At 30.4% G+C, this 25,975-nt stretch overlaps 3 protein-coding genes across 3 annotated transcripts; all 3 read left to right on the top strand.

Moving 5' to 3' along the window:
• Positions 1 to 1,449: 1,449 nt before the first annotated feature.
• Positions 1,450 to 2,175, top strand: LOC111458700 (putative F-box protein At1g67623). Its single transcript, XM_023101492.1, has one exon. It carries the CDS (start codon positions 1,450 to 1,452, stop codon positions 2,173 to 2,175), a length of 726 nt encoding a protein of 241 aa, XP_022957260.1.
• Positions 2,176 to 4,102: 1,927 nt separating this feature from the next.
• On the top strand, positions 4,103 to 5,100 carry LOC111458699 (putative F-box protein At1g67623). The gene is made up of 2 exons (XM_023101490.1): positions 4,103 to 4,155; positions 4,323 to 5,100. Exons 1-2 carry the CDS (start codon positions 4,103 to 4,105, stop codon positions 5,098 to 5,100), a joined length of 831 nt encoding a protein of 276 aa, XP_022957258.1.
• A 17,344-nt stretch (positions 5,101 to 22,444) lies between these two features.
• On the top strand, positions 22,445 to 25,613 carry LOC111458661 (WAT1-related protein At5g07050-like). The gene is made up of 7 exons (XM_023101424.1): positions 22,445 to 22,721; positions 22,844 to 22,906; positions 23,040 to 23,156; positions 23,287 to 23,527; positions 24,170 to 24,331; positions 24,477 to 24,628; positions 25,260 to 25,613. Exons 1-7 carry the CDS (start codon positions 22,525 to 22,527, stop codon positions 25,498 to 25,500), a joined length of 1,173 nt encoding a protein of 390 aa, XP_022957192.1. The 5' UTR covers positions 22,445 to 22,524; the 3' UTR covers positions 25,501 to 25,613.
• Positions 25,614 to 25,975: the final 362 nt, after the last annotated feature.

Genomic DNA, 25,975 nt, shown 5'->3' with positions numbered 1-25,975 from the left:
CAAATGAGTTTTAAAAAGGATATATATATATATATATATATATATATATATATATATACTAGCATTAGGTTTGGATCGTTACAAATGATATCAGAATCAAACACCGTGCAATGTGTCGACTAGGATGAAACTTAAAAAAATTCACTCTCACTACACTTGTTTTATGCAGTTAGGAAAATGAAATATAAACAAAAAAGGGAAATAAAATCTTCTCCATTAATGAAACTTACAAAAACATAGCATCCGTACATCTTATTTCTTTCTAAATATGTGTTCAAAGTTTTGGCACTATCAATTAAAAGCTGCTCATACAATTAAAAGTTTAAATAGCTATTATTATCATTAAAGTAAATAATTATGAAGTTTTCGAATCTGTCTCTTAATCTAAATATATATCTCATTTTATATACTTCTATAGCTAATAAAATGAATTGAATGATATATAAGTATTAAAACGTACGATATTGTATAGTATTTTTAAACGTATTGTATAGTATTTTTAAACGTCTTGTCCATGAACTGTCCATTGTTTACCCCTCATTTAATAATTATTTGATTTTGTCTTTATTTTTTATTTTTGAAAAGTGTATTATTTAATATTATTAATTAAATTTTTATTACAAAAATAGATTTTACTAAACTATTTTATTTTTTTAATTTTTAAATTTTGGTTTGAATTTTGAAAACCTAATTATAGTTTTTTAAATTTTCAAATATGAATTTAATAACCGTTTAATAAATATACATTTAAAAAATGTAAATATTTCATAAAAATGTAGATCAGATAAATAAGAAAATTCATGATTTTTTTTTTAAAATAATCATCCACAAAAAGAAATATTAACAGAGTAAATATAGTCGGAGTAAACCCAAGATTTACGGAAAGATAATTGTAATAACAATTAGAAATTAAATAAAGGTTGTAATTTTGAAATATTATTTGTTAAAAAAAAAATAATTAAAATCAGATTTTGTAATAAGATTAGGAAATTCAAAACTCAATAGAAAAATCAAAATATTTTCCTTATATAAACTCTTCCATTTTCCCTCCCATCAACATATTTTCCTATTCGAAACACTTCTTCTTTCCTTTAAAACCCCATCTCACTGCTTCCTTTCTGCTCGTCTCCACCAAAATATTCCAGAAATTCTTGATAAACAGCTCAACAACGTCGTTCATAAGTGAAAAGCTTGCAAATTGTAGAACGATGGCCGGTTCCTTGAAACGAAAATCTCAAGCTCTTGACTCTCAAATTTCACGGTACGTTAACTTAATTTTTGCATGCATGTTTTTTTTATTAATAAAAATTATTTGATTATTTTTCGTCAATGAGTTTTGAATAATAAATTTATTACGGCGGTTGTGACATGTTTTTGCCAATTTGGTGGCGGTTCGAGCTCTTCTTTAAGTTTGTTTCCCTCTAATTTATGATGTGTAGGATAACCAAGATGGCGCGTTTCAGTGATTTCCCACCAACCATAGAATCACTCCCAAACGATTTATTGATCGAAGTTCTGGCAAAAGTGGCCGCTTTTTCATTCACGGATTTAGTCCAAGCCAAATTAGCCACCAAGGAATTTCTCGAAGCATCAAGTCATGGCTACATATTCCAGCACGCGTCCCTTAGAAACTTTCAAAAACTTCTATGGAACAACAACCCAGAGTTTTGGTCGTTCATGGAAAAATGCAACAACAACGGAAATCCAGAGACTCTATACCAGAAGGGAATGTTGGAATTCTTCACCTATTGTAGAGAAGCTTCTGGAATGGCATATTTAAAGCTTTCTGCCCAAAAAGGCTACTCGGAAGCTTGTTACGTATATGGCATCATTTTGTACACAGCGAGTTCGGAGGATGAGGGAGTGAAATTCTTGAAGATTTGTGAGGCAAAATTAGGGTTTAAATTGGCTGAATGTCGTCGGAGAGTTAAAGAACTTGTTCGTTATCTTTGGGTTAAGAACAAAATTTCTTTGTCGAAAAAGGATTCCAGTGATCAGAGGGGCTGTGAGAGTGTGGTTAAGAATTGTTGTAAGAAGAACGTGAGAAGAATTGGATGGGATGGGAACGATGAGGATGATTATTATGGAGAACACACGTGTGAAGCGTGTAAATGGAATGAAGAAGTTTCGAGATTTTGTAATATGCTTAGAACAGGGAGTTATGATATGTTGTAGGGCACTTGTAATTACCATTATTAGCTTAATAATAAAATTATTTGTATTTTTTATGATTGTGTTGATATATTTGAATTAATTAACGGTCAAAGCTTATCAATATTCAAATTTGGAAATTATTTTAAAATATTACTACATTTATAATAAAGTCGAAACTCGAAAGTATATTGTGAGATCTCATATGAATTGGGGAGGAAAACAAAACAAGAACCTATAAAACCTCTTCATACGAGACGCTTTATTTATTTTAAAGATAAATATTAATAAATACCGACCGAAAAACTGAAATTAAGTTTATGAGGTTAGGTAATGGAAATATAAACCAAAAAGGAAAAAACAAAATATTTTCTATTAATGAAACTTAGAAAAACACAGCATCCGTGTAGCTTATTTCTTTATGAATGATTACATATAATAATTACTTACTAAATATGTGTATAAGTTTTGGAACTATTAATTAAAAGCTACTGATATAATTAAAATTTTAAATATCTAACACAAAAATTATTATTATCATTAAGTTAATATAGATAAATAATATTGAGGATTATTGGAAGTGAGTCCCACGTTCGTTAATTTAGTGGAAGATCATGAATAAGAGATACTATTTCCATTAGTATGAGGCATTTTAGGAAGTCGAAAGCAAAGTCATAATCTTTAAATTTTCAAATTTAATAACGGTTGATAAATATATATTTAAAAAAGGTGAACTTCAGATTTGTTTTTATAAAAGGATAATAATTTTTTCATAATCTTTAAATTTTCAAATTTAATAGCGGTTGATACATATATTTAAAAAAGGTGAATATTTGATAAAAATGTAGATGAGATAAATACTTAATTTTATATTTGTTTTTTTAAAAAAAGATAATAAACTTTAGTAATCTTTAAATTTTCAAATCTAAATTTAATATCCGTTGATAAATATATATTTAAAAGAGGTGAATATTTGATAAAAATGTAGATCTTTAAAGGATAATAAAATTTCATAATCTTTAAATTTTTCAATTTAAATTTAATAACGGTTGATAAATATATATTTAAAAAAGATGAATATTTGATTAAAAAAAATAAACATATGAATATTTGATTAAAAAAAATAAACATTTGATAAAAATATCGATGAGATAAATATTTAACTTAGATTTATTTTTAAAAAAGAATAATAAACTTTCATAATCTTTGGATTTTCAAATTTAGATTTATTAACGGTGGATAAATATATATTTAAAAAAGTCAATATTTGATAATAAAAAAATAAATATTTAATAAAAATATATTTAAGTTCAGATTTGTTAAAAAAGAGACAATAAACTTGCAGAATCTTTAAATTTTCAATTTAAATTTAACAACGGTTGATAAATATTAAAAAATTGAATATTTAATAAAAATGGAGATAAGATAAATATTTAACTTCAGATTTATTTTAAAAGAAGATAATAATCTTTCGTAATCTTTAAACTTTCAAATTTAAATTTAATAAATGGTTGATAAATATATATTTAAAAAAGTGAATATTTGATAAAAAAAATGAATATTTAATAAAAATGTATTAAATTTTAGATTTGTTTAAAAAAAAGATAAACTTTCATAATAGTGAATATTTGATTAAAAAAAATGAATATTTGATAAAAAATGTAGATATTTAACATCAAATTTGTTTTAAAGAAAGATAATTAAAATCAGATTTCTTAATAGGATAAGAAAATTCAAAAACTCGAGGGGAAAATCAAAATATTTTCTTTATATAAACTCTCTCATTCTCCCTGGAATCAACCTATTTTAGGAAGCACTTTTTTTTTTCATTTGATTAGTAAACAAACTCCAGTTTTAATCACTGCTTCTCTCTATTAAAATATTTGTGAAATTCTTTATAAATAGCGAAACGTCGCTGTTCATAAGTGAAAAGCTTGAGGATCGTAGCATGATGGCCGATTCCTTGAAACGAAAATCTCAGACTCTTGACTCTCAGATTTCAAGGTAAGTTAGCTTAATTTTTGCATGCATACTTTTTTTATTAATAAAATTTGTTTAATTATTTTTCATCTACTAGTTTTCAATAATGAATTTATTAACCTACTTTTGTCGATTTGGCAGTGGCTCGAGCTCTTCTTTAAGTTTGTTTCCCTCTAATTTATGATGTGCAGGACAACTAAAATGACACATTTCAGTGCTTCTCCATCGACCATAGAATCACTCCCGAATGATTTATTGATCGAAATTCTGGCAAAAGTTGCAGCTTATTCAATCAAGGACTTAGTCCATGCCAAGTTAGCTAACAAGGAATTTCTCAAAGCATCAAACCACAACTACATATTCCAACACGCATCCACTGGAAACTTCCGTACTCTTCGATGGAACATCGACCCAGAATTTTGGTCATTCATGGGAAAATGCGTCAACAACGGAAACCCAGAGGCCTTATACCGATCGGGAATGTTGGAGTTCTTCTCCCAGTGTAGAGAAGCTAATGGAATGAAATATTTAAAGCTTTCTGCCCAAAAAGACTACCTGGAAGCTTGTTATGTATACGGCATCATTTTGTACACAAAGAATTTGGAGGACGAGGGAGTTAAGTTCTTGAAGATTTGTGAGGAAAAATTAGGGTTTAAAATGGCTCATTGTCGTCAGAAAGTTAAGGAATTTGTTTATTATCTTTGGATCAGGAACAAGATTTCTTTGTCGAAAAAGGATTCCAGTAGTGATCGGAGGGGCTCTAAGAGTGTGGTTAAGAATTGTTGTAAGAAGAACAAGAAGCTGAGAAGAATTGGATGGAATTGGATTTATGATGATTATTATGGAGACCGAACGTGCGAAGCGTGTAAATGGACAGAGGAAGTTCTGAAATTTTGTAATATGATTAGTCGTGAGAATCAAAGAAGTGAGAGAAGAGAGAGTCGTGATATTCTATTAGGACCTTTTTAATTTCCATTATGAGCTATTTGAATTAATTAACCGCAGTAGATTCAAATTTAGAAATTATTTTAAAATATTATTACATTTATAATAAAGTCCAAACTATACCGTGAAATACTACTTCGAATGGGGAGGAGAACAAAATATTCTTTATAAGATATGAAAACTGTTTACTAACCGACCTATTTTTAAAACCTTGAGGGAAATCAGAAAGAAAAAATCTAAAGAAATAATATCTGTTAGCCGATTTAGATCGATATATTGCTAGTTGCATTAATTATAATTTATAATAATATAAAGTTTTTTCTTTATTTTTTAATTTTTAAGGTAAAGCTACAAATCCTAATAAATAAGAAATAAATTATATTTTTTTAATTAATTGAACAAATCCTCAAAATATTTCAATAAATTTAGCTTTTAATATGGAACAATATCAGTCATATTATAATAAATGTTACTTCAATGGATAATTACCGAAATATCCCTCGAGATAGATCACTATCCATTTTGCTGGTAGTTGATGAATAAATATTTGGAGGTTCTTTTTAGTGCTCCACTTTATTTTTATTTTTATTTTATTTTATTTTGGAACGACATCAATATGGGAATCAGCTACTCTTACGTGGGAATAAAATAATAGATTTTATTTTTATTTTCAATAATTATGGTGTATATTTTTTGGGGAACCATATAAATAAACAAATAAATATATATATATATTATCCACAATTAAGAATATGCGTCGTTGCGACACTCAAATAAATGATGAATATATAAATGAACCGAGACCAAATGAAAGCGATCTTGACGATAAGATGATTATAAAAGGCTTAAAAGGAAATTAAAGATACTGCCTATAATAATAATATGCACTTCCGATAAGATGATTATAAAAGGCTTAAAAGGAAATTAAAGATACTGCCTATAATAATAATATGCACTTCCCTTTTAAATGACTTAATCATATAAACTTCACTGTTAAATGTACTTTATTTGCAGTAATTTTATATTAATTAAGTGACTTTTTGGAAATTTTTAAATAAATTCGTAATGAATTAATTAAGCATAAATTTTTATTTATATTGTAACACGTTTAGAAGTTTCTTAAATAATCATATAATATTAAGTGTTCGTATGATTATAGAAAGTGGTAAGTAGGACAAATCAAAAGAATAATAACGGAAAATATTAAGATTGAGGATAAGAATAGAATCATAATTTATTTTAGTTCTCTAATCATGTGTGTATGCATATAGCATAGCTTGCAAATCTCTCCAAATTAATATTACGCCAATGTATATGAACTAATATATAGGTGTGTGGGCAACGTGCAACGAGCGGGAATCATAAACAATGATGCAATGCACGAGAATCATAAATAACGATGCAACGAGCAGGAATCATAAGCAACAATTCTAACTCATCTTGAATCAATATAGTCAACGCTAACCTAAAAATAGTTGCAATGACTAGATACTACACATTGATTAGAAAACTTCCACCTTTTACCAGTTCTGAGAGTAGAATCTGCATTCCAACCGAAAGGGAAATTTATTAAAAAAGAAAAAACATAGTAAATCATGTAAGTAACACCAACAATATTCCAACCCTTACAATTTTTTGAAGGATGTACTTTTTGAAGGTTTGAGTTTTCTTGAGGCTGATCATTAGCTTCTAAGAAACGGACTCTCTTCTGCATCAACATATATGGCTCAAGGGGATTCTTACTTTCATATTGCATCTTCATGGTGTTTTCGACCTTTTGGGGATCTGATATAGTTTCAGTTCTTGAACTCTGCAAATGATCTTTCTTGAGATGGGATTTCTTCATTATGGATTTAGATACCTGCAGACTCTGACTTAAGATGTCACGAGTTTTCCTTTTCTTCACTGACTGAACAAGGAACTCACTCCCATCACCTGCAACTTCATCACTTATGCTTTTCAGTTCTACTATTTCCTCAACCAAATTGTGGTCGGTATCAGTTTGGCTCTCCTCCACAATTTCCATATTTCTAGATTTAGCAGGCTGGGAGGGTGAAGTCTCCATAGAATTTCTTTTGCAGGAAATTATTGTATAATCCAGACGTGAATCTGATGATAACAGCCTCATATTGCCTTGTAGATTATGTGAATAATCGTTGTCCAGTCCCCCTTCCAAATTACCATGAGTGGGCAAAATTGTGCTGTAAGTTTTTAGTGAAGTTAGCTGCCTTCGAATCGAGGGCCTAGAACCTCCAACATCCACAAAGGTGCCTAAGCATTCTTTTGTAGAATCTTTTCCGTCATTCAGATTATTCAGATTCTGTCCAGTACAATCAGCGTCCACAGAAATGCTGCATGGAACAAAAGAACAAAGAGGATCGACCAAGGATAGGCTACATTTCACGACATCTTCAGCTACAAGCAAACCTTCGACACCATTTTCATCTAAATGACCAAAAAGTACACTTGACTGTGAAGCAACTAGGAACTTAGATTCACATCTTTGCACACAAGAGTTCTCGTCTGGAGCTATATCAGCAGATTCAGAAAGAAAGCTTGTTTCATTAACAAACATCGAAGGAATGGTTTTTCCATCAACATTTTGTCTCAATTGCTCAGAAGCGTCTTCTTCCTTACAAAAGGGAAATGGAAGAGGAAAGGCACAATCAGAGTAACAATTAGACGAGAAAAAAATTGATTAAACTAACAAAAAGGAAATGAAAGGGGAAGGAGAACCATAATAGTGACTCGCAAGTGGAAATGAACTTGACCTCAATAAGGTAGAAGTGAAAAAGAACAAGTTTTGGGGCGAGGGAGTTCCATCAATGAGAAATGCTAAATGCAACCCTCCACGTTGAAGGGATTTATAGTAACAAAAGTACATAAAAAGTTACCAACACCTTCGTTATATTATTGGTGAGAAGATTAAGCTTTATGTCTTAAACAAATAAGTACATGGATAGAAAAAAAATTCCGAATCGCCAACTCTGAGTAACCATTTTCACATAATGAACCTGGACCAAAATTTCTAAAATAAATCCTAGTAAACTCAATAAATCAAAATATCACATGGTTTTTAGTATTATTTTATAAAATATCCTCGCTGTGTTCTTTCAATTGCAATTGAATCAATTTTGCTATAACACTTGGAAATGAATAATAAAAAATCCACCAAACAAAGCTTGTTGATCTTAAGCACTGAGTTATTCTCTGTTTAACAGTATCAAACTCCAGATTTCAACATAATAATCTAAACCCTAATGTACGAAACGGCAAGGTGGATTGTAAATAAGAGTGGAGCACACACCTTACCTGACCAACCACCCAGCCAACGACTCTTAAATCTGTCGGGAGTTAAGAAAGCAGCTTGTTCATCATTTTCTGGAAATGGGAAGAAAACTATTTAATACTTAAGGCCTGAATTTTCTCATACAACAAAAATACAGATCAAAGTGACTCACTTGCTGACACTGTATTGCACTCATGTAGGTTGGAGCTTTCCTCGGCATGGTTCATACACAAATTTGTATTAACTGCAGTCGAGACAGTTTTCTGCAGTCATGGTATCATACCGTTGTTATTAACAGCTTAAATAGTATTCCATGCTATTTGTAATGCTAATGTCCAACATTTACTAGATTTATCTGACAATTGACAGATACTGGAGAAAACCTATTACACTTCTTCTTTAAGTGGATGGTCTTTGATATGTCTCATTCAAAATATTTTGGATAGTAGCATTGGGAAAATCTCAAGACGGAGATGTCCTTTGGACTTTTACCTGGTTCACCACAAACTCGTCTGATTCATTCTGAGCTGATTGTTGCAACATTGAGCCATATTTACAATAGTTCAGACTAGCCGAACCCAACTCATCATGATCGGAAAGTTGATTATGAATGTTACAACTCAGATGTTCCAAAAGCAAGCCCTCAGGTCTTGGCACAACAAGATTCTCTTCCGACTGCTGCAGGGATAATCCATTCCCCGAAATGTTTGGTTGACTTGGCATATCTATAGAATTACATTGACTGCCATGTGTGAATTGATTTTCATTGACAGGAGTATCTTGAACATCAGAACATATTGTTTCACACCGATCACTGCTCAGAATACTGCAAGGGAATCCTACATCATCAAACGCATCTCTCATTAATAAGTCATCCAAATCTGAAAGAGAATCGCTCAAGTCCACTTCCTCATTTAAGCTTTCATAGGCACTTTCCAGCAACTCAATGCGAGCTTGTTTGACCCTGATGGAAACTTCAAGGACAGACTCAACTGATACTGCTTCAGAGTCTAGCTCAGCCTTTAACAAATCATGTATAACCAATGCTTCAGATGCCACAACAGAGAGCTCGATTGCATTGCTAACTTCAGCATTTTTTAGGCACCCAACATCCGATTTTTCTCTCCATCGGTTCACATTATCTTCAGTATTGGTCACAGATTTACAGACAACATTGTCCACAATATCTCTGTTGCTAGAATGAGGTGACAAATTTGAATCACCAGCGTTAATGCCCTTTCGGAACGAAATATTTACCCTGGGATCAAGTGATGCTTCAAACATATTGGTCGACTGAACTTTATTACATTCAAGCAACTCGTGAGATCCATCCAAATCTTGAGTTGGAGTACATTCCGAACCACCATATGATGAAAGATGCAAATGAAAATGAAGTGCCTGCTTTTGTTGTGAAAAAAACCAATGAGAAAGACATGGCATCATATTACTTGTGTATTTATTTAGAAAAAGTAAAACAGTTGTATAAATGTGCAGATATGAATCTACGGAGTCCTCACTGTAGTGATAGATAATATATAAAAGGAACATTTATTAGTTTTGAGTTCTTTAGTTAATATTTTAATCCAAAATCTTAAATATGCATGAAACTGTTATGTTTCAAATCAAAAACAGGAATCAGTTGACTATTTATACCATGTCTGTACATCCATAAGATTCTCATGCATAGTAGTTGATTTTCTCACTAAATACATACATTCCTCGAAGTTAGTGATAAACAGCAAATCTAAAACTAATTCTTTTTCCATTAAGGCCCAGTTTAAAAGTATACTTATTCTTTATTTATATCCACGTCATTCTACCAGCCTGCCAGACTGTTTACTTTTGCCGAAGAATTTTTGCTTACTGCTATCTTTCGCTTGTTCAACCATCTAGCTTCAAAGAATACTTTTGAAATTCACATAAAAGAACCCCATATCAGTAAAATGAACCACAAACTTACATTATTAGATGATATAGCTACACTTTCTGGTATGCTGTCCTGTCCTGATAGAAATAAATGAAAATCGTTGCATCCACCATCTCTTGGATAGAGATTTGCATCTTCCAGATTATTGTTGATACCGTGCCCAAATTCCTGCAGTAAATATGAAGAGAGGCATCAAAACATTTTAGAACCATGTAATCCCTCCAGGAAGTGCTGCTAGTACGCCTGCTAACCCTGAAATAGAGTAACATCATGCAGTGCTATATTCAGATACCAATTCTCTTTTGAACCGATACTGAATTCCCACATCAACCCAAGCAAATCACGTTCTTTATATGATACGAAATTTGGAACCATCAGAACTATACTGTCAATCTACAAAATAAGGTTCTGATAACACCAGCAGAAAACATAAACAACTGGAATGTATCACATCAAAATTAAAAAGATCTACTAAACTAGACCATAGAGGTTGTAAGCACTTAAGCTTTTTTTGTAGTTCAACAATGCTCGGTAGAGATTTGAATATTTGACTTTTAGGACAGATGTATAGTTAACAGTTAGTATTTGATTATGAAATAAAACCAAACACATCTCTACAATATGTTAATATATTTTCCAAATTCTTTTCCATTTCAGGGCACTCAGCCACTACTGGAGCGAATGCTTACTCGTTCAATTGGAGAAGCTGGAAAAAAAATCCTTAGTCTTAAACAAGGATTGTGTATCAAAGAAGGCCATGGTAAATGTAAATACCAGAGATGGATGTCAACCTTGATTGCTGACTCGTAATTACATTCTATTTCTTGCTCACTGGATGGTGTTGCTTGATTGTGCTGAAGCCAGCAAGGAAGCCACGCTAAATCCTGTAATTAGTATATATTCGAACAATCAAATAGAGCTAGTATGCCTATTAAGGGGGCCACAAAGCCACGTACAAGACTGACTTAAAAATTGAATCTATCTGATTCAAGACCATACCATAAAAGTATGGCTTAAAATACTGCAGATATTTCTATCAGAAACGGAGCTGATCAGACAATGAATTTCAAAATCATGCAAAACATTTCAAAGAATAAATTCGATATAAATTCTTAGGCAGTACATTGTATAGATATTAGATAAAAGAAAAATCAGTTCTCGTGGACCGCTTGCCCAACATGCCTAATTCTGACGAGCTCCATACATTGTTCTATTCCACTAGTTTAATACGATGAAATTTAATTAAACCTTCATGAGGCTAAACATACAAGAACTGAGCAGAAATCACTGAAGGTTTCAGGTATTAACAATTTATAATAACTGGCAACAAAGAAAAACAAACGTACAAGTACGGAATAATGGAGGCGGAATCATGATTCCGTTTTCGTAGTAATGTATTAATCGAAATATCAAATAAAAAGAGCACCGATGATTGAATTCGCATGAACATTCACGCAAGTCGAATTGTGAAAAATCTGAGATACCGCAGACAATCCTAAAGTATTGCCTCGATTTGTTCTCAAACGAACGCGATTCAATTCATTCATCGGTCAAAACAATATTAACGAATACGACACTGAAAACGTCTTCCGGCATCCGCGATCGAAATTTAACCTTAATTTTCTGTAGGCAGTGTAATTAAAAATCAATCACAGCTAACTCGTAGTTCATCTACTATTTCTTTGGTGTTCCAGAAAACATACAAAGTGGCAATGAAAGTAAACTAAACGTACGAGAATATTATCGGTAAAATCGAAGCATCATTGAATTTAAAAGGAGAAATGTGAATGTTTACCTCTGAGAATTGAGGAGGACGAAGCTCCAATGTTTCCATCCGCAAGTTGAGGAACAAATCAATGTTAAAGTCGCTTAATCCTCCATGGAAATCGATATCGCTGAGAGAGCGGCGGCGTAGAGAGAGAATAGAGAGACAGAGAACTGGCGCCAAAATGAACTTGGAAGAGGCGGGTATTTGTGTCTTAAATAAATAGTNAAAAAAAAAAAAATCATAATCATTCAAACAGTAACTGAAAAGAGTAAAAATCCAACAAAAAGAGAACTCCTCCGAGTACCGATAGTGGCAGCGCCATGGGAGGAAGAGAGAGGAACAGAGCATCTGATAGAGAAATCCCTAGATTTCTGATGTCCTTTAGGGTTTTTGAAATGAAAACAATTCAGTGAAACTCCGGACACCAAGTCCATAACTCTGATCGCCATTGATCAAGTGTGCGTGCTTCAGAAAGTAGCGGAAAGAGAATTTTGGCTTTTTCAAGTGGTGGTCGCGTTCTGAGAGAAAGAAGAACGGATAACACAATTATATTTTTTGGCTTTTTTATTTGTTGGCTTTTTTATTTTTGAAAAGTGTATTATATTTTCGTGTAATTTTTATAACAAGGAGATTCTATTTTTTTTTAATTAAATATTTATATTATTAATTAAAATTTTATTACAAAAATAGATTTTACTAAACTATTTTATTTTTTTAATTTTTAAATTTTGGTTTGAATTTTGAAAACCTAATTATAGTTCTTTAAATTTTGAAATATGAATTTAATAACCGTTTAATAAATATACATTTAAAAAATATGAATATTTCATAAAAATGTAGATCAGATAAATAAGAAAATTCATGATTTTTTTTTTAAATAATCATCCACAAAAAGAAATTTAACAGAGTAAATATAGTCGGAGTAAACCAAGATTTACGGAAAGATAATTGTACTAACAATTAGAAATTAAATAAAGGCTGTAATTTTGAAATATTTAATTTCAGATTTGTTAAAAAAAAAATAATTAAAATCAGATTTTGTAATAAGATTAGGAAATTCAAAACTCAATAGAAAAATCAAAATATTTTCCTTATATAAACTCTTCCATTTTCCCTCCGATCAACATATTTTCCTATTCGAAACACTTCTTCTTTCCTTTAAAACCCCATCTCACTGCTTCCTTTCTGCTCGTCTCCACCAAAATATTCCAGAAATTCTTGATAAACAGCTCAACGACGTCGTTCATAAGTGAAAAGCTTGCAGATTGTAGAACGATGGCCGGTTCCTTGAAACGAAAATCTCAAGCTCTTGACTCTCAAATTTCACGGTACGTTAACTTAATTTTTGCATGCATGTTTTTTTTATTAATAAAAATTATTTGATTATTTTTCGTCAATGAGTTTTGAATAATAAATTTATTACGGCGGTTGTGACATGTTTTTGCCAATTTGGTGGCGGCTCGAGCTCTTCTTTAAGTTTGTTTCCCTCTAATTTATGATGTGTAGGATAACCAAGATGGCGCGTTTCAGTGATTTCCCACCAACCATAGAATCACTCCCAAACGATTTATTGATCGAAGTTCTGGCAAAAGTGGCCGCTTTTTCATTCACGGATTTAGTCCAAGCCAAATTAGCCACCAAGGAATTTCTCGAAGTATCAAGTCATGGCTACATATTCCAGCACGCGTCCCTTAGAAACTTTCAGAAACTTCTATGGAACAACAACCCAGAGTTTTGGTCGTTCATGGAAAAATGCAACAACAACGGAAATCCAGAGACTCTATACCAGAAGGGAATGTTGGAATTCTTCACCCATTGTAAAGAAGCTTCTGGAATGGCATATTTAAAGCTTTCTGCCCAAAAAGGCTACTCGGAAGCTTGTTACGTATACGGCATCATTTTGTACGCAGCGAGTTCGGAGGATGAGGGAGTGAAGTTCTTGAAGATTTGTGAGGCAAAATTAGGGTTTAAATTGGCTGAATGTCGTCGGAGAGTTAAAGAACTTGTTCGTTATCTTTGGGTTAAGAACAAAATTTCTTTGTCGGAAAAGGATTCCAGTGATCAGAGGGGCTGTGAGAGTGTGGTTAAGAATTGTTGTAAGAAGAACGTGAGAAGAATTGGATGGGATGGGAACGATGAGGATGATTATTATGGAGAACACACGTGTGAAGTGTGTAAATGGAATGAAGAAGTTTCGAGATTTTGTAATATGCTTAGAACCGGAAGTTATGATATGCTGTAGGGCACTTGTAGTTACCATTATTAGCTTAATAATAAAATTATTTGTATTTTTTTATAATTGTGTATTCATATATTTGAATTAATTAAGGGTCAAAGCTTATCAATATTTAAATTTGAAAATTATTTTAAAATATTACTACATTTATAATAAAGTCGGGACTCGAAAGTACATTGTGAGATTTCACATTAATTGGGGAAGAAAACGAAATATGAACGTATAAAACTTCTTCATATTCGAGACGCTCTATTTATTTTAAAGATAAATATTAATAAATACCGGTGGAAAACTAAAATTAGGTTTATGCTGTTAGGTAATAGAAATATAAACCAAAAAGGAAAAAACAAAATATTTTCCATTAATGAAACTTACGAAAACATACCATCGGTGTAGCTTATTTCTTTATGAATGATTACATATAATAATTACTTACTAAATATGTGTATAAGTTTTGGAACTATTAATTAAAAGCTACTGATATAATTAAAATTTTAAATATCTAACACAAAAATTATTATTATCATTAAGTTAATATAGATAAATAATATTAAGGATTATTGGAAGTGAGTCCCACGTTCGTTAATTTAGTGGAAGATCATGAATAAGAGATACTATTTCCATTAGTACGAGGCATTTTAGGAAGTCGAAAGCAAAGTCATAATCTTTAAATTTTCAAATTTAATAACGGTTGATAAATATATATTTAAAAAAGGTGAACTTCAGATTTGTTTTTATAAAAGGATAATAATTTTTTCATAATCTTTAAATTTTCAAATTTAATAACGGTTGATAAATATATATTTAAAAAAGGTGAACTTCAGATTTGTTTTTATAAAAGGATAATAATTTTTTCATAATCTTTAAATTTTCAAATTTAATAGCGTTGATATATATATTTAAAAAAAGGTGAATATTTGATAAAAATGTAGGTGAGATAAATACTTAATTTTATATTTGTTTTTTAAAAAAAGATAATAAACTTTAGTAATCTTTAAATTTTCAAATCTAAATTTAATATCCGTTGATAAATATATATTTAAAAGAGGTGAATATTTAATAAAAATGTAGATCTTTAAAGGATAATAAAATTTCATAATCTTTAAATTTTTCAATTTAAATTTAATAACGGTTGATAAATATATATTTAAAAAAGATGAATATTTGATTAAAAAAAATAAACATTTGATAAAAATATCGATGAGATAAATATTTAACTTAGATTTATTTTATAGAATAATAAACTTTCATAATCTTTGAATTTTCAAATTTAGATTTAATAACGGTGGATAAATATATATTTAAAAAAGTGAATATTTGATAATAAAAAAATAAATATTTAATAAAAATATATTTAAGTTCAGATTTGTTAAAAAAGAGACGATAAACTTGCAGAATCTTTAAATTTTCAAATTTAAATTTAACAACGGTTGATAAATATTAAAAAATTGAATATTTAATAAAAATGGAGATAAGATAAATATTTAACTTCAGATTTATTTTAAAAGAAGATAATAATCTTTCGTAATCTTTAAACTTTCAAATTTAAATTTAATAAATGGTTGATAAATATATATTTAAAAAGGTGAATATTTGATAAAAAAAAATGAATATTTAATAAAAATGTATTAAATTTTAGATTTGTTAAAAAAAAAAGATAAACTTTCATAATAGTGAATATTTGATTAAAAAAAATGAATATTTGATAAAAAAATGTAGATATTTAACATCAAATTTGTGTTTAAAAAAGATAATTAAAATCAGATTTCTTAATAGGATAAGGAAATTCAAAAACTCGAGGGTAAAATCAAAATATTTTCCTTATATAAACTCTCCCATTCTCCCTGGAATCAACCTATTTTAGGAAGCACTTTTTTTTTTCATTTGATTCGTAAACAAACTCACTGCTTCTCTCTATTAAAATATTTGTGAAATTCTTTATAAATAGCGAAAAGTCGCTGTTCATAAGTGAAAAGCTTGAGGATCGTAGCATGATGGCCAATTCCTTGAAACGAAAATCTCAGACTCTTGACTCTCAGATTTCAAGGTAAGTTAGCTCAATTTTTGCATGCATACTTTTTTTATTAATAAAATTTGTTTAATTATTTTTCATCTACTAGTTTTCAATAATGAATTTATTAACCTACTTTTGTCGATTCGGCAGTGGCTCGAGCTCTTTTTTAAGTTTGTTTCCCTCTAATTTATGATGTGCAGGACAACTAAAATGACACATTTCAGTGCTTCTCCATCGACCATAGAATCACTCCCGAATGATTTATTGATCGAAATTTTGGCAAAAGTTGCAGCTTATTCAATCAAGGACTTAGTCCATGCCAAGTTAGCTAACAAGGAATTTCTCAAAGCATCAAACCACAACTACATATTCCAACACGCATCCACTGGAAACTTCCGTACTCTTCGATGGAACATCGACCCAGAATTTTGGTCATTCATGGGAAAATGCGTCAACAACGGAAACCCAGAGGCCTTATACCGATCGGGAATGTTGGAGTTCTTCTCCCAGTGTAGAGAAGCTAATGGAATGAAATATTTAAAGCTTTCTGCCCAAGAAGACTACCTGGAAGCTTGTTATGTATACGGCATCATTTTGTACACAAAGAATTTGGAGGACGAGGGAGTTAAGTTCTTGAAGATTTGTGAGGAAAAATTAGGGTTTAAAATGGCTCATTGTCGTCAGAAAGTTAAGGAATTTGTTTATTATCTTTGGATCAGGAACAAGATTTCTTTGTCGAAAAAGGATTCCAGTAGTGATCGGAGGGGCTCTAAGAGTGTGGTTAAGAATTGTTGTAAGAAGAACAAGAAGCTGAGAAGAATTGGATGGAATTGGATTTATGATGATTATTATGGAGACCGAACGTGCGAAGCGTGTAAATGGACAGAGGAAGTTCTGAAATTTTGTAATATGATTAGTCGTGAGAATCAAAGAAGTGAGAGAAGAGAGAGTCGTGATATTCTATTAGGACCTTTTTAATTTCCATTATGAGCTATTTGAATTAATTAACCGCAGTAGATTCAAATTTAGAAATTATTTTAAAATATTATTACATTTATAATAAAGTCCAAACTATACCGTGAAATACTACTTCGAATGGGGAGGAGAACGAAATATTCTTTATAAGATATGAAAACTGTTTACTAACCGACCTATTTTTAAAACCTTGAGGGAAATCAAATATTCTTTATAAGATATGAAAACTGTTTACTAACCGACCTATTTTTAAAACCTTGAGGGAAATCAGAAAGAAAAAATCTAAAGAAATAATATCTGTTAGCCGATTTAGATCGATATATTGCTAGTTGCATTAATTATAATTTATAATAATATAAAGTTTTTTCTTTATTTTTTAATTTTTAAGGTAAAGCTACAAATCCTAATAAATAAGAAATAAATTATATTTTTTTAATTAATTGAACAAATCCTCAAAATATTTCAATAAATTTAGCTTTTAATATGGAACAATATCAGTCATATTATAATAAATGTTACTTCAATGGATAATTACCGAAATATCCCTCGAGATAGATCACTATCCATTTTGCTGGTAGTTGATGAATAAATATTTGGAGGTTCTTTTTAGTGCTCCACTTTATTTTTATTTTTATTTTATTTTATTTTGGAACGACATCAATATGGGAATCAGCTACTCTTACGTGGGAATAAAATAATAGATTTTATTTTTATTTTCAATAATTATGGTGTATATTTTTTGGGGAACCATATAAATAAACAAATAAATATATATATATATTATCCACAATTAAGAATATGCGTCGTTGCGACACTCAAATAAATGATGAATATATAAATGAACCGAGACCAAATGAAAGCGATCTTGACGATAAGATGATTATAAAAGGCTTAAAAGGAAATTAAAGATACTGCCTATAATAATAATATGCACTTCCGATAAGATGATTATAAAAGGCTTAAAAGGAAATTAAAGATACTGCCTATAATAATAATATGCACTTCCCTTTTAAATGACTTAATCATATAAACTTCACTGTTAAATGTACTTTATTTGCAGTAATTTTATATTAATTAAGTGACTTTTTGGAAATTTTTAAATAAATTCGTAATGAATTAATTAAGCATAAATTTTTATTTATATTGTAACACGTTTAGAAGTTTCTTAAATAATCATATAATATTAAGTGTTCGTATGATTATAGAAAGTGGTAAGTAGGACAAATCAAAAGAATAATAACGGAAAATATTAAGATTGAGGATAAGAATAGAATCATAATTTATTTTAGTTCTCTAATCATGTGTGTATGCATATAGCATAGCTTGCAAATCTCTCCAAATTAATATTACGCCAATGTATATGAACTAATATATAGGTGTGTGGGCAACGTGCAACGAGCGGGAATCATAAACAATGATGCAATGCACGAGAATCATAAATAACGATGCAACGAGCAGGAATCATAAGNCAACGGAAACCCAGAGGCCTTATACCGATCGGGAATGTTGGAGTTCTTCTCCCAGTGTAGAGAAGCTAATGGAATGAAATATTTAAAGCTTTCTGCCCAAGAAGACTACCTGGAAGCTTGTTATGTATACGGCATCATTTTGTACACAAAGAATTTGGAGGACGAGGGAGTTAAGTTCTTGAAGATTTGTGAGGAAAAATTAGGGTTTAAAATGGCTCATTGTCGTCAGAAAGTTAAGGAATTTGTTTATTATCTTTGGATCAGGAACAAGATTTCTTTGTCGAAAAAGGATTCCAGTAGTGATCGGAGGGGCTCTAAGAGTGTGGTTAAGAATTGTTGTAAGAAGAACAAGAAGCTGAGAAGAATTGGATGGAATTGGATTTATGATGATTATTATGGAGACCGAACGTGCGAAGCGTGTAAATGGACAGAGGAAGTTCTGAAATTTTGTAATATGATTAGTCGTGAGAATCAAAGAAGTGAGAGAAGAGAGAGTCGTGATATTCTATTAGGACCTTTTTAATTTCCATTATGAGCTATTTGAATTAATTAACCGCAGTAGATTCAAATTTAGAAATTATTTTAAAATATTATTACATTTATAATAAAGTCCAAACTATACCGTGAAATACTACTTCGAATGGGGAGGAGAACGAAATATTCTTTATAAGATATGAAAACTGTTTACTAACCGACCTATTTTTAAAACCTTGAGGGAAATCAGAAAGAAAAAATCTAAAGAAATAATATCTGTTAGCCGATTTAGATCGATATATTGCTAGTTGCATTAATTATAATTTATAATAATATAAAGTTTTTTCTTTATTTTTTAATTTTTAAGGTAAAGCTACAAATCCTAATAAATAAGAAATAAATTATATTTTTTTAATTAATTGAACAAATCCTCAAAATATTTCAATAAATTTAGCTTTTAATATGGAACAATATCAGTCATATTATAATAAATGTTACTTCAATGGATAATTACCGAAATATCCCTCGAGATAGATCACTATCCATTTTGCTGGTAGTTGATGAATAAATATTTGGAGGTTCTTTTTAGTGCTCCACTTTATTTTTATTTTTATTTTATTTTATTTTGGAACGACATCAATATGGGAATCAGCTACTCTTACGTGGGAATAAAATAATAGATTTTATTTTTATTTTCAATAATTATGGTGTATATTTTTTGGGGAACCATATAAATAAACAAATAAATATATATATATATTATCCACAATTAAGAATATGCGTCGTTGCGACACTCAAATAAATGATGAATATATAAATGAACCGAGACCAAATGAAAGCGATCTTGACGATAAGATGATTATAAAAGGCTTAAAAGGAAATTAAAGATACTGCCTATAATAATAATATGCACTTCCGATAAGATGATTATAAAAGGCTTAAAAGGAAATTAAAGATACTGCCTATAATAATAATATGCACTTCCCTTTTAAATGACTTAATCATATAAACTTCACTGTTAAATGTACTTTATTTGCAGTAATTTTATATTAATTAAGTGACTTTTTGGAAATTTTTAAATAAATTCGTAATGAATTAATTAAGCATAAATTTTTATTTATATTGTAACACGTTTAGAAGTTTCTTAAATAATCATATAATATTAAGTGTTCGTATGATTATAGAAAGTGGTAAGTAGGACAAATCAAAAGAATAATAACGGAAAATATTAAGATTGAGGATAAGAATAGAATCATAATTTATTTTAGTTCTCTAATCATGTGTGTATGCATATAGCATAGCTTGCAAATCTCTCCAAATTAATATTACGCCAATGTATATGAACTAATATATAGGTGTGTGGGCAACGTGCAACGAGCGGGAATCATAAACAATGATGCAATGCACGAGAATCATAAATAACGATGCAACGAGCAGGAATCATAAGCAACAATTCTAACTCATCTTGAATCAATATAGTCAACGCTAACCTAAAAATAGTTGCAATAGAACGATCCATACCCACGATTCAGATTCGACATTTGATGCCCCGACACATTTTCTTGATTACGTTACCTGCTTAATTTGAATTACTTCTAAGAGTGAAGACGGTTCTCATAAATCAGTACATATAATTACACGTTTTTTATATGACGAAAGTGCATCTTGTTAGTATAGACAGAAATTATTTAAAATTCTGTTTATTATTTATATTTATTTATTTTTATTAACTTTTTTCCAACCACTTGGAGCTTGAGTCGGATGCCCTCTAAATTGTATGACGCGTATCCCACTCCCATTTTCAATATGCTGTTCGGAACCTTCCATTATTTGTTTTATACGTTTGGATCTATATACTATTGGTTTAATTAATATAATTAATATTCTTTTTTACATTAAATAATTATATATATAAACAGGTTTGAAACATTTTGAAATGTTATAAATCTTGTCTTTTTTTTTTAATAAAAAAATATTATTAGTGATTTTCACCCCATATTTGCATTATAACTCAATGGGGTTTATTTTAATAAAATAATTATGCTTCCAAACAATTTTGTTTTTCTATTTTTAAAATTTAGGTTACTATAATTTTTTTATTTATAAAAATTTAAATTCTTAGAAAAATTCTATAAAAAATTATTTTTTTACTGGTCATCTAATTTTATGAGTTTGCATGGACAACCAAATTTTGAGGAGAAATTATTGGGTGAGACGGTCACAATTAGAGTGTCAGTGGCAGTTCTTTGGATAATTTTTGGATATTGTTGGATCGGGGCTTTCATCCATTGCCCAAGATTTCTCACTGCTACCCCTGTGGGAGTTCAAGTCGTGTCTCAGTCTCAGTGTGGTTGATTATCTGAAAAGACCAGCTAAACATCATTGGCTTGGTTAACCTTTCTCGGACCAACAACTTAATTCGACGTAGGCTCATCGAACAACGTAAGTTGATTCAGGATTTGACCCGAACAACAATGTTAAGAGAATAAAATTTGAGATAGAAGATGAATAAGAGGGTTAGGGGGAAGATTCAAATAATGAGAAGCAAATAGGATGGGAATGAGAGAAAGAGGATGATGAATTAGTATCCACTAGAGAGAATTTGGGAAGAGAATAGGAATAAATATCATTTTTTTCTTTTAATATTTCTCTCTCATTCATTACATATTGCCATATTCCCAACATTCCAAAAAAAAAAAAAAAAAACAAAAAAACAAAAAAAATCTTATTTTCCACAAAGGAAATTACTCCTACGTCATTATTAAAGAATAAAAATAAATTAAAGAAATGGAAAATCTAAAAAGCATAATTCTCTAAAATCTAGTTTTATAAGGGTATTTTCGTAATTTCACTCCTAAATATATTTTTTTAAAATAAGAATTTGGGAATTTTTAATTTTAATATTCAAGGTATATTTGATTGCATGCTCAAATGCCTTAGAATNTGTAAAAACACTTTTTTTTTTTTTTTTTTTTTTTGCTTCCTACAAAAATTATTTTTGATAAATTAGTAAAGAAATTGAAAATAAAAATATTTAATTAATAAAAACTAATTCAGAAACAGAAATTTATGAAGAAATATTTTTTTTTAAGTTGAATTCAAAAAATAAAAATTATAATTGGAATCTCATAAAGAAAAAAAAAATCAATGAGAAAGATTCCCTCAAGAGCTGTATAAGTATCAGTTGAGCTTTACCAGTTTTCTCTAAACCCAAAGCACTTCCTCTCTCTCCTCTTTCCTTTTCTCTCTCCACTTTCCTGGAAAATTAGTTAATTTTCTCATATTTTCCCGAGAAAATGGGAAAGCTAAGCTTTAGCTTCCTTGAGAATTCAAAGCCTTACTTTGCCATGATATCCTTACAATTTGGATATGCTGGCATGAACATCATCTCTAAGGTCTCTCTTAGTAGAGGGATGAGTCATTACGTCCTCGTCGTTTATCGACACGCCTTTGCTACCGCTTCCATTGTTCCCTTCGTTCTCTTCTTCGAACGGTAATGCCCCGTTCCAAGCTTTTATGAAAATGTCCCAAATAATGGTTATCAAACAAGTCTTAAAGTTTGCTCAGGAATTGAAACGAGTTAATTTGTATTGATCTTTTTCAATTTGATTTCAGGAGAGGACAACCGAGGATAACACTCAAAGTTTTCATTCAAATATTTGTGTTGGCTTTGCTCGGGTGAGTAATTTTAAACTTATAAAATTCCTTTTGATATTATGATTTAAAAGTTGATCGTAAACGATAATCACGTTCTCACGTTGAAACGAGCATTATATTTTCATAATCTTTTTGTTTATTTTGCTTTTTGCAGCCCGGTAATCGATCAAAATTTCTACTATGCCGGGTTGAAATATACTTCCCCGACGTTCTCTTGTGCCATGAGCAACATGCTACCTGCAATGACATTCGTGATGGCTGTGATCTTCAGGTACTTAGAAATATACAAATTCCAAAAAACAAAAAAACAAAATGTATAATTTCTTTTTCTAGATCAAAGGCTAAAAAATTTTCTTTTCTTTTTCTGTTTGGTTGGTGGGAAAATGAAAAATGGTCAACAGGATGGAAAATTTGGAGATGAAGAAACTGAGATGCCAAGCAAAAGTTTTGGGAACCTTAGTGACAGTGGGTGGAGCAATGGTGATGACTTTGTACAAAGGTCCACTTGTTCAAATGCCTTGGTCTAAACATTCTCATCACTCTAATCAAGCCTCTGATGATAAAGCCAACAAAGATTGGTTCAAAGGCTCCATGTTCCTCATCATTGCCACTCTTGCTTGGGCTTCTCTCTTTGTCTTGCAGGTAATTTGGTACTTCCCTTTAAATTCTAATATGTCGACCCCGACCCAACAAAACCCGCGTCTTGTTTCGGTTTATTTTTCAGTGAATCGAGTTGTATTCGCCGAAAAAGGTTGTAAAATCCAATTACTGCAAGCGTATGGCATGCGAGATCTTAGAACACGTGTTATGAGACCCCACACTGATTGGAAAGGGAAATGAAGCATTCTTTATAGGGAGTAGAAATCTCTTCCAAGTAAACGTGTTTTAAAACCATAAGGCTAATAGTGATACGTTACGAGTCAAACCGGACAATATCTACTAGTGGTGGGCTTGATATAGTATTACAGACACCAAGCAGTGTGACAGTGAGAATGCTGGCCCCCAAGGACGTGGATTGTGAGATCCCATATTGATCAGAGGGTGGAACGAAACATTCCTTATAAGGGTGATTCTCCTCCTAGTAGACACGTTTTAAAACTGTGAGGTTTACAGCGATACGTAACGAGTAAAAGTTGATAATATTTGATAGCTATGAGCATGACCTATTACACGTATCGATCATCTTTTATGTTACAAACAAAAATTTTGCTATTTTCACGATGTTAGAGACCAAATCGTAGCATCATTTCGAGAAGACAACGGTATTTTTGTTTATGGGTGCAGAATCAGGCATTGAAGACATACAAGAACCACCAATTCACTCTCACTACACTTGTGTGCTTTGTTGGGACTTTGCAAGCCATAGCTGTGGCATTAGTAGCTGAGCACAAAGCTGTCGTTTGGAGAATTGGTTGGGATATGAACCTCCTCGCTGCTGCCTATGCTGTAATCTCTTGTTCATATCAATTTTAAATTATAATTATTATTATTTCTAACTTCTAACTGATATATTATTAATTTATTATTATTATTTCTAACTTCTAACTGATATATTATTAATTTATTATTATTATTATTACTACTTTGGTAGGGAATTGTGACATCAAGTATTTCATACTATGTACAAGGGCTAGTGATGAAAAAGAGGGGACCTGTATTTGCAACTGCATTTAGCCCTTTGATGATGATAATCGTGGCCATCATGGGCTCTTTCATCCTCGCTGAAAAGATATTTCTCGGAGGGTAAATAATTTTTTAATCATTATATATATATATATTTATCGCCAGATCTCACGTTGGTCAAATAGGAAAATTATGGAAATCTCTCCCAAACATACTCCTTTTAAAACCTTGAGAAGAAGCCCAGAAAAGCCAATACTGCTAGCGGTGAGCTTGATCCATTATAAATGGTATTAGAGTCAGCCATCAGGTAATGTGCCAGCAAGGACGCTGGCCCATAAGAGGGAGAATGAAAGAATACATGGTTTTAAAATTTTGGAGTGAAAGTTTAAATAATATAATAGTTTTAAAATTTTGGAGTGAAAGTTTAAATAAGACAATAGTTTTAAAATTTTGGAGTGAAAGTCAAGCTGATGCATGTACGTAACTAAATATCTTTAAAATTTTGAGAAATTAAAAAAATTATTCAAATATCGTAATAATTTTTATTTTTTAATGATAAAGAAGAGAATAAGAATGTAATTACGGGTTACACGATACTTCCAATCACTCGAGAATATTCATACCCGAAGATACATTATATAAAATTAAAAAAAATTCAAATTCTTTGGAATTAAAATCTCTACTAGGAATATATAAAAGCATCATAAAATTCCCCATTAATTAAATTATTTGATTTTTTGTGATGTGACAGATTAATAGGATCCATCTTCATAGTGTTTGGGCTATATTCAGTTCTTTGGGGAAAGCACAGAGAGAATTTGGAGATCAAAGTCGCTGCTGCCGCTGCTTCTTCTGATGAAGAAATACCACAACCCATCAAGCCTCCTTCTCAACCAAATAATAACAATAATAATATTGCAAATAATTCAATTTTCATTTCCATGCCTGCCCCTGAAAACCCCATCAAACCCAACCAAATCCCAAGAGAATGATCGAAGGAAAAAGGGATGTTGGAAGGGGCTTTTTTGTCTTTTCATTTTTATGCTGTTTGTGTTCTTCTATTTTGTACTAATGAAAATATGAAATAAACTGTGATCTTATCTGATTTTGTGTTACTCATAATATTATTTAAATTAAATTTTAAAAATCAGTCACATATTTTATTATTTTAGCTACCATAATAGTTTTAGAATAAGAAATTGGAGTAACACCTAACTTTAGGATAAAAATGGCAATGCATATATTATATACATTTATACTCTCTTATTATTATTAGTATATTATTTTAATTATATAATAAGATACTTTTGGGTTTTTTTTTTAATTCCTTTTGCATCCATGTGGTGGAATTTGCTGACATATACTAAAATAATAATGCAAATTCCCACTAGAATCAAATTTGTTATAATGGGATTATATATATATATATATATATATATAGATATTTTTTTTTTTTTTTTTTTTTTT

This window comes from Cucurbita moschata, unplaced genomic scaffold, assembly GCF_002738365.1.
Source record: "Cucurbita moschata cultivar Rifu unplaced genomic scaffold, Cmos_1.0 Cmo_Scf00021, whole genome shotgun sequence".
Taxonomy (NCBI): domain Eukaryota; kingdom Viridiplantae; phylum Streptophyta; class Magnoliopsida; order Cucurbitales; family Cucurbitaceae; genus Cucurbita; species Cucurbita moschata.
Note: the sequence above shows the minus strand (reverse complement) of the source record. Positions and strands in the feature narration are given on the sequence as shown.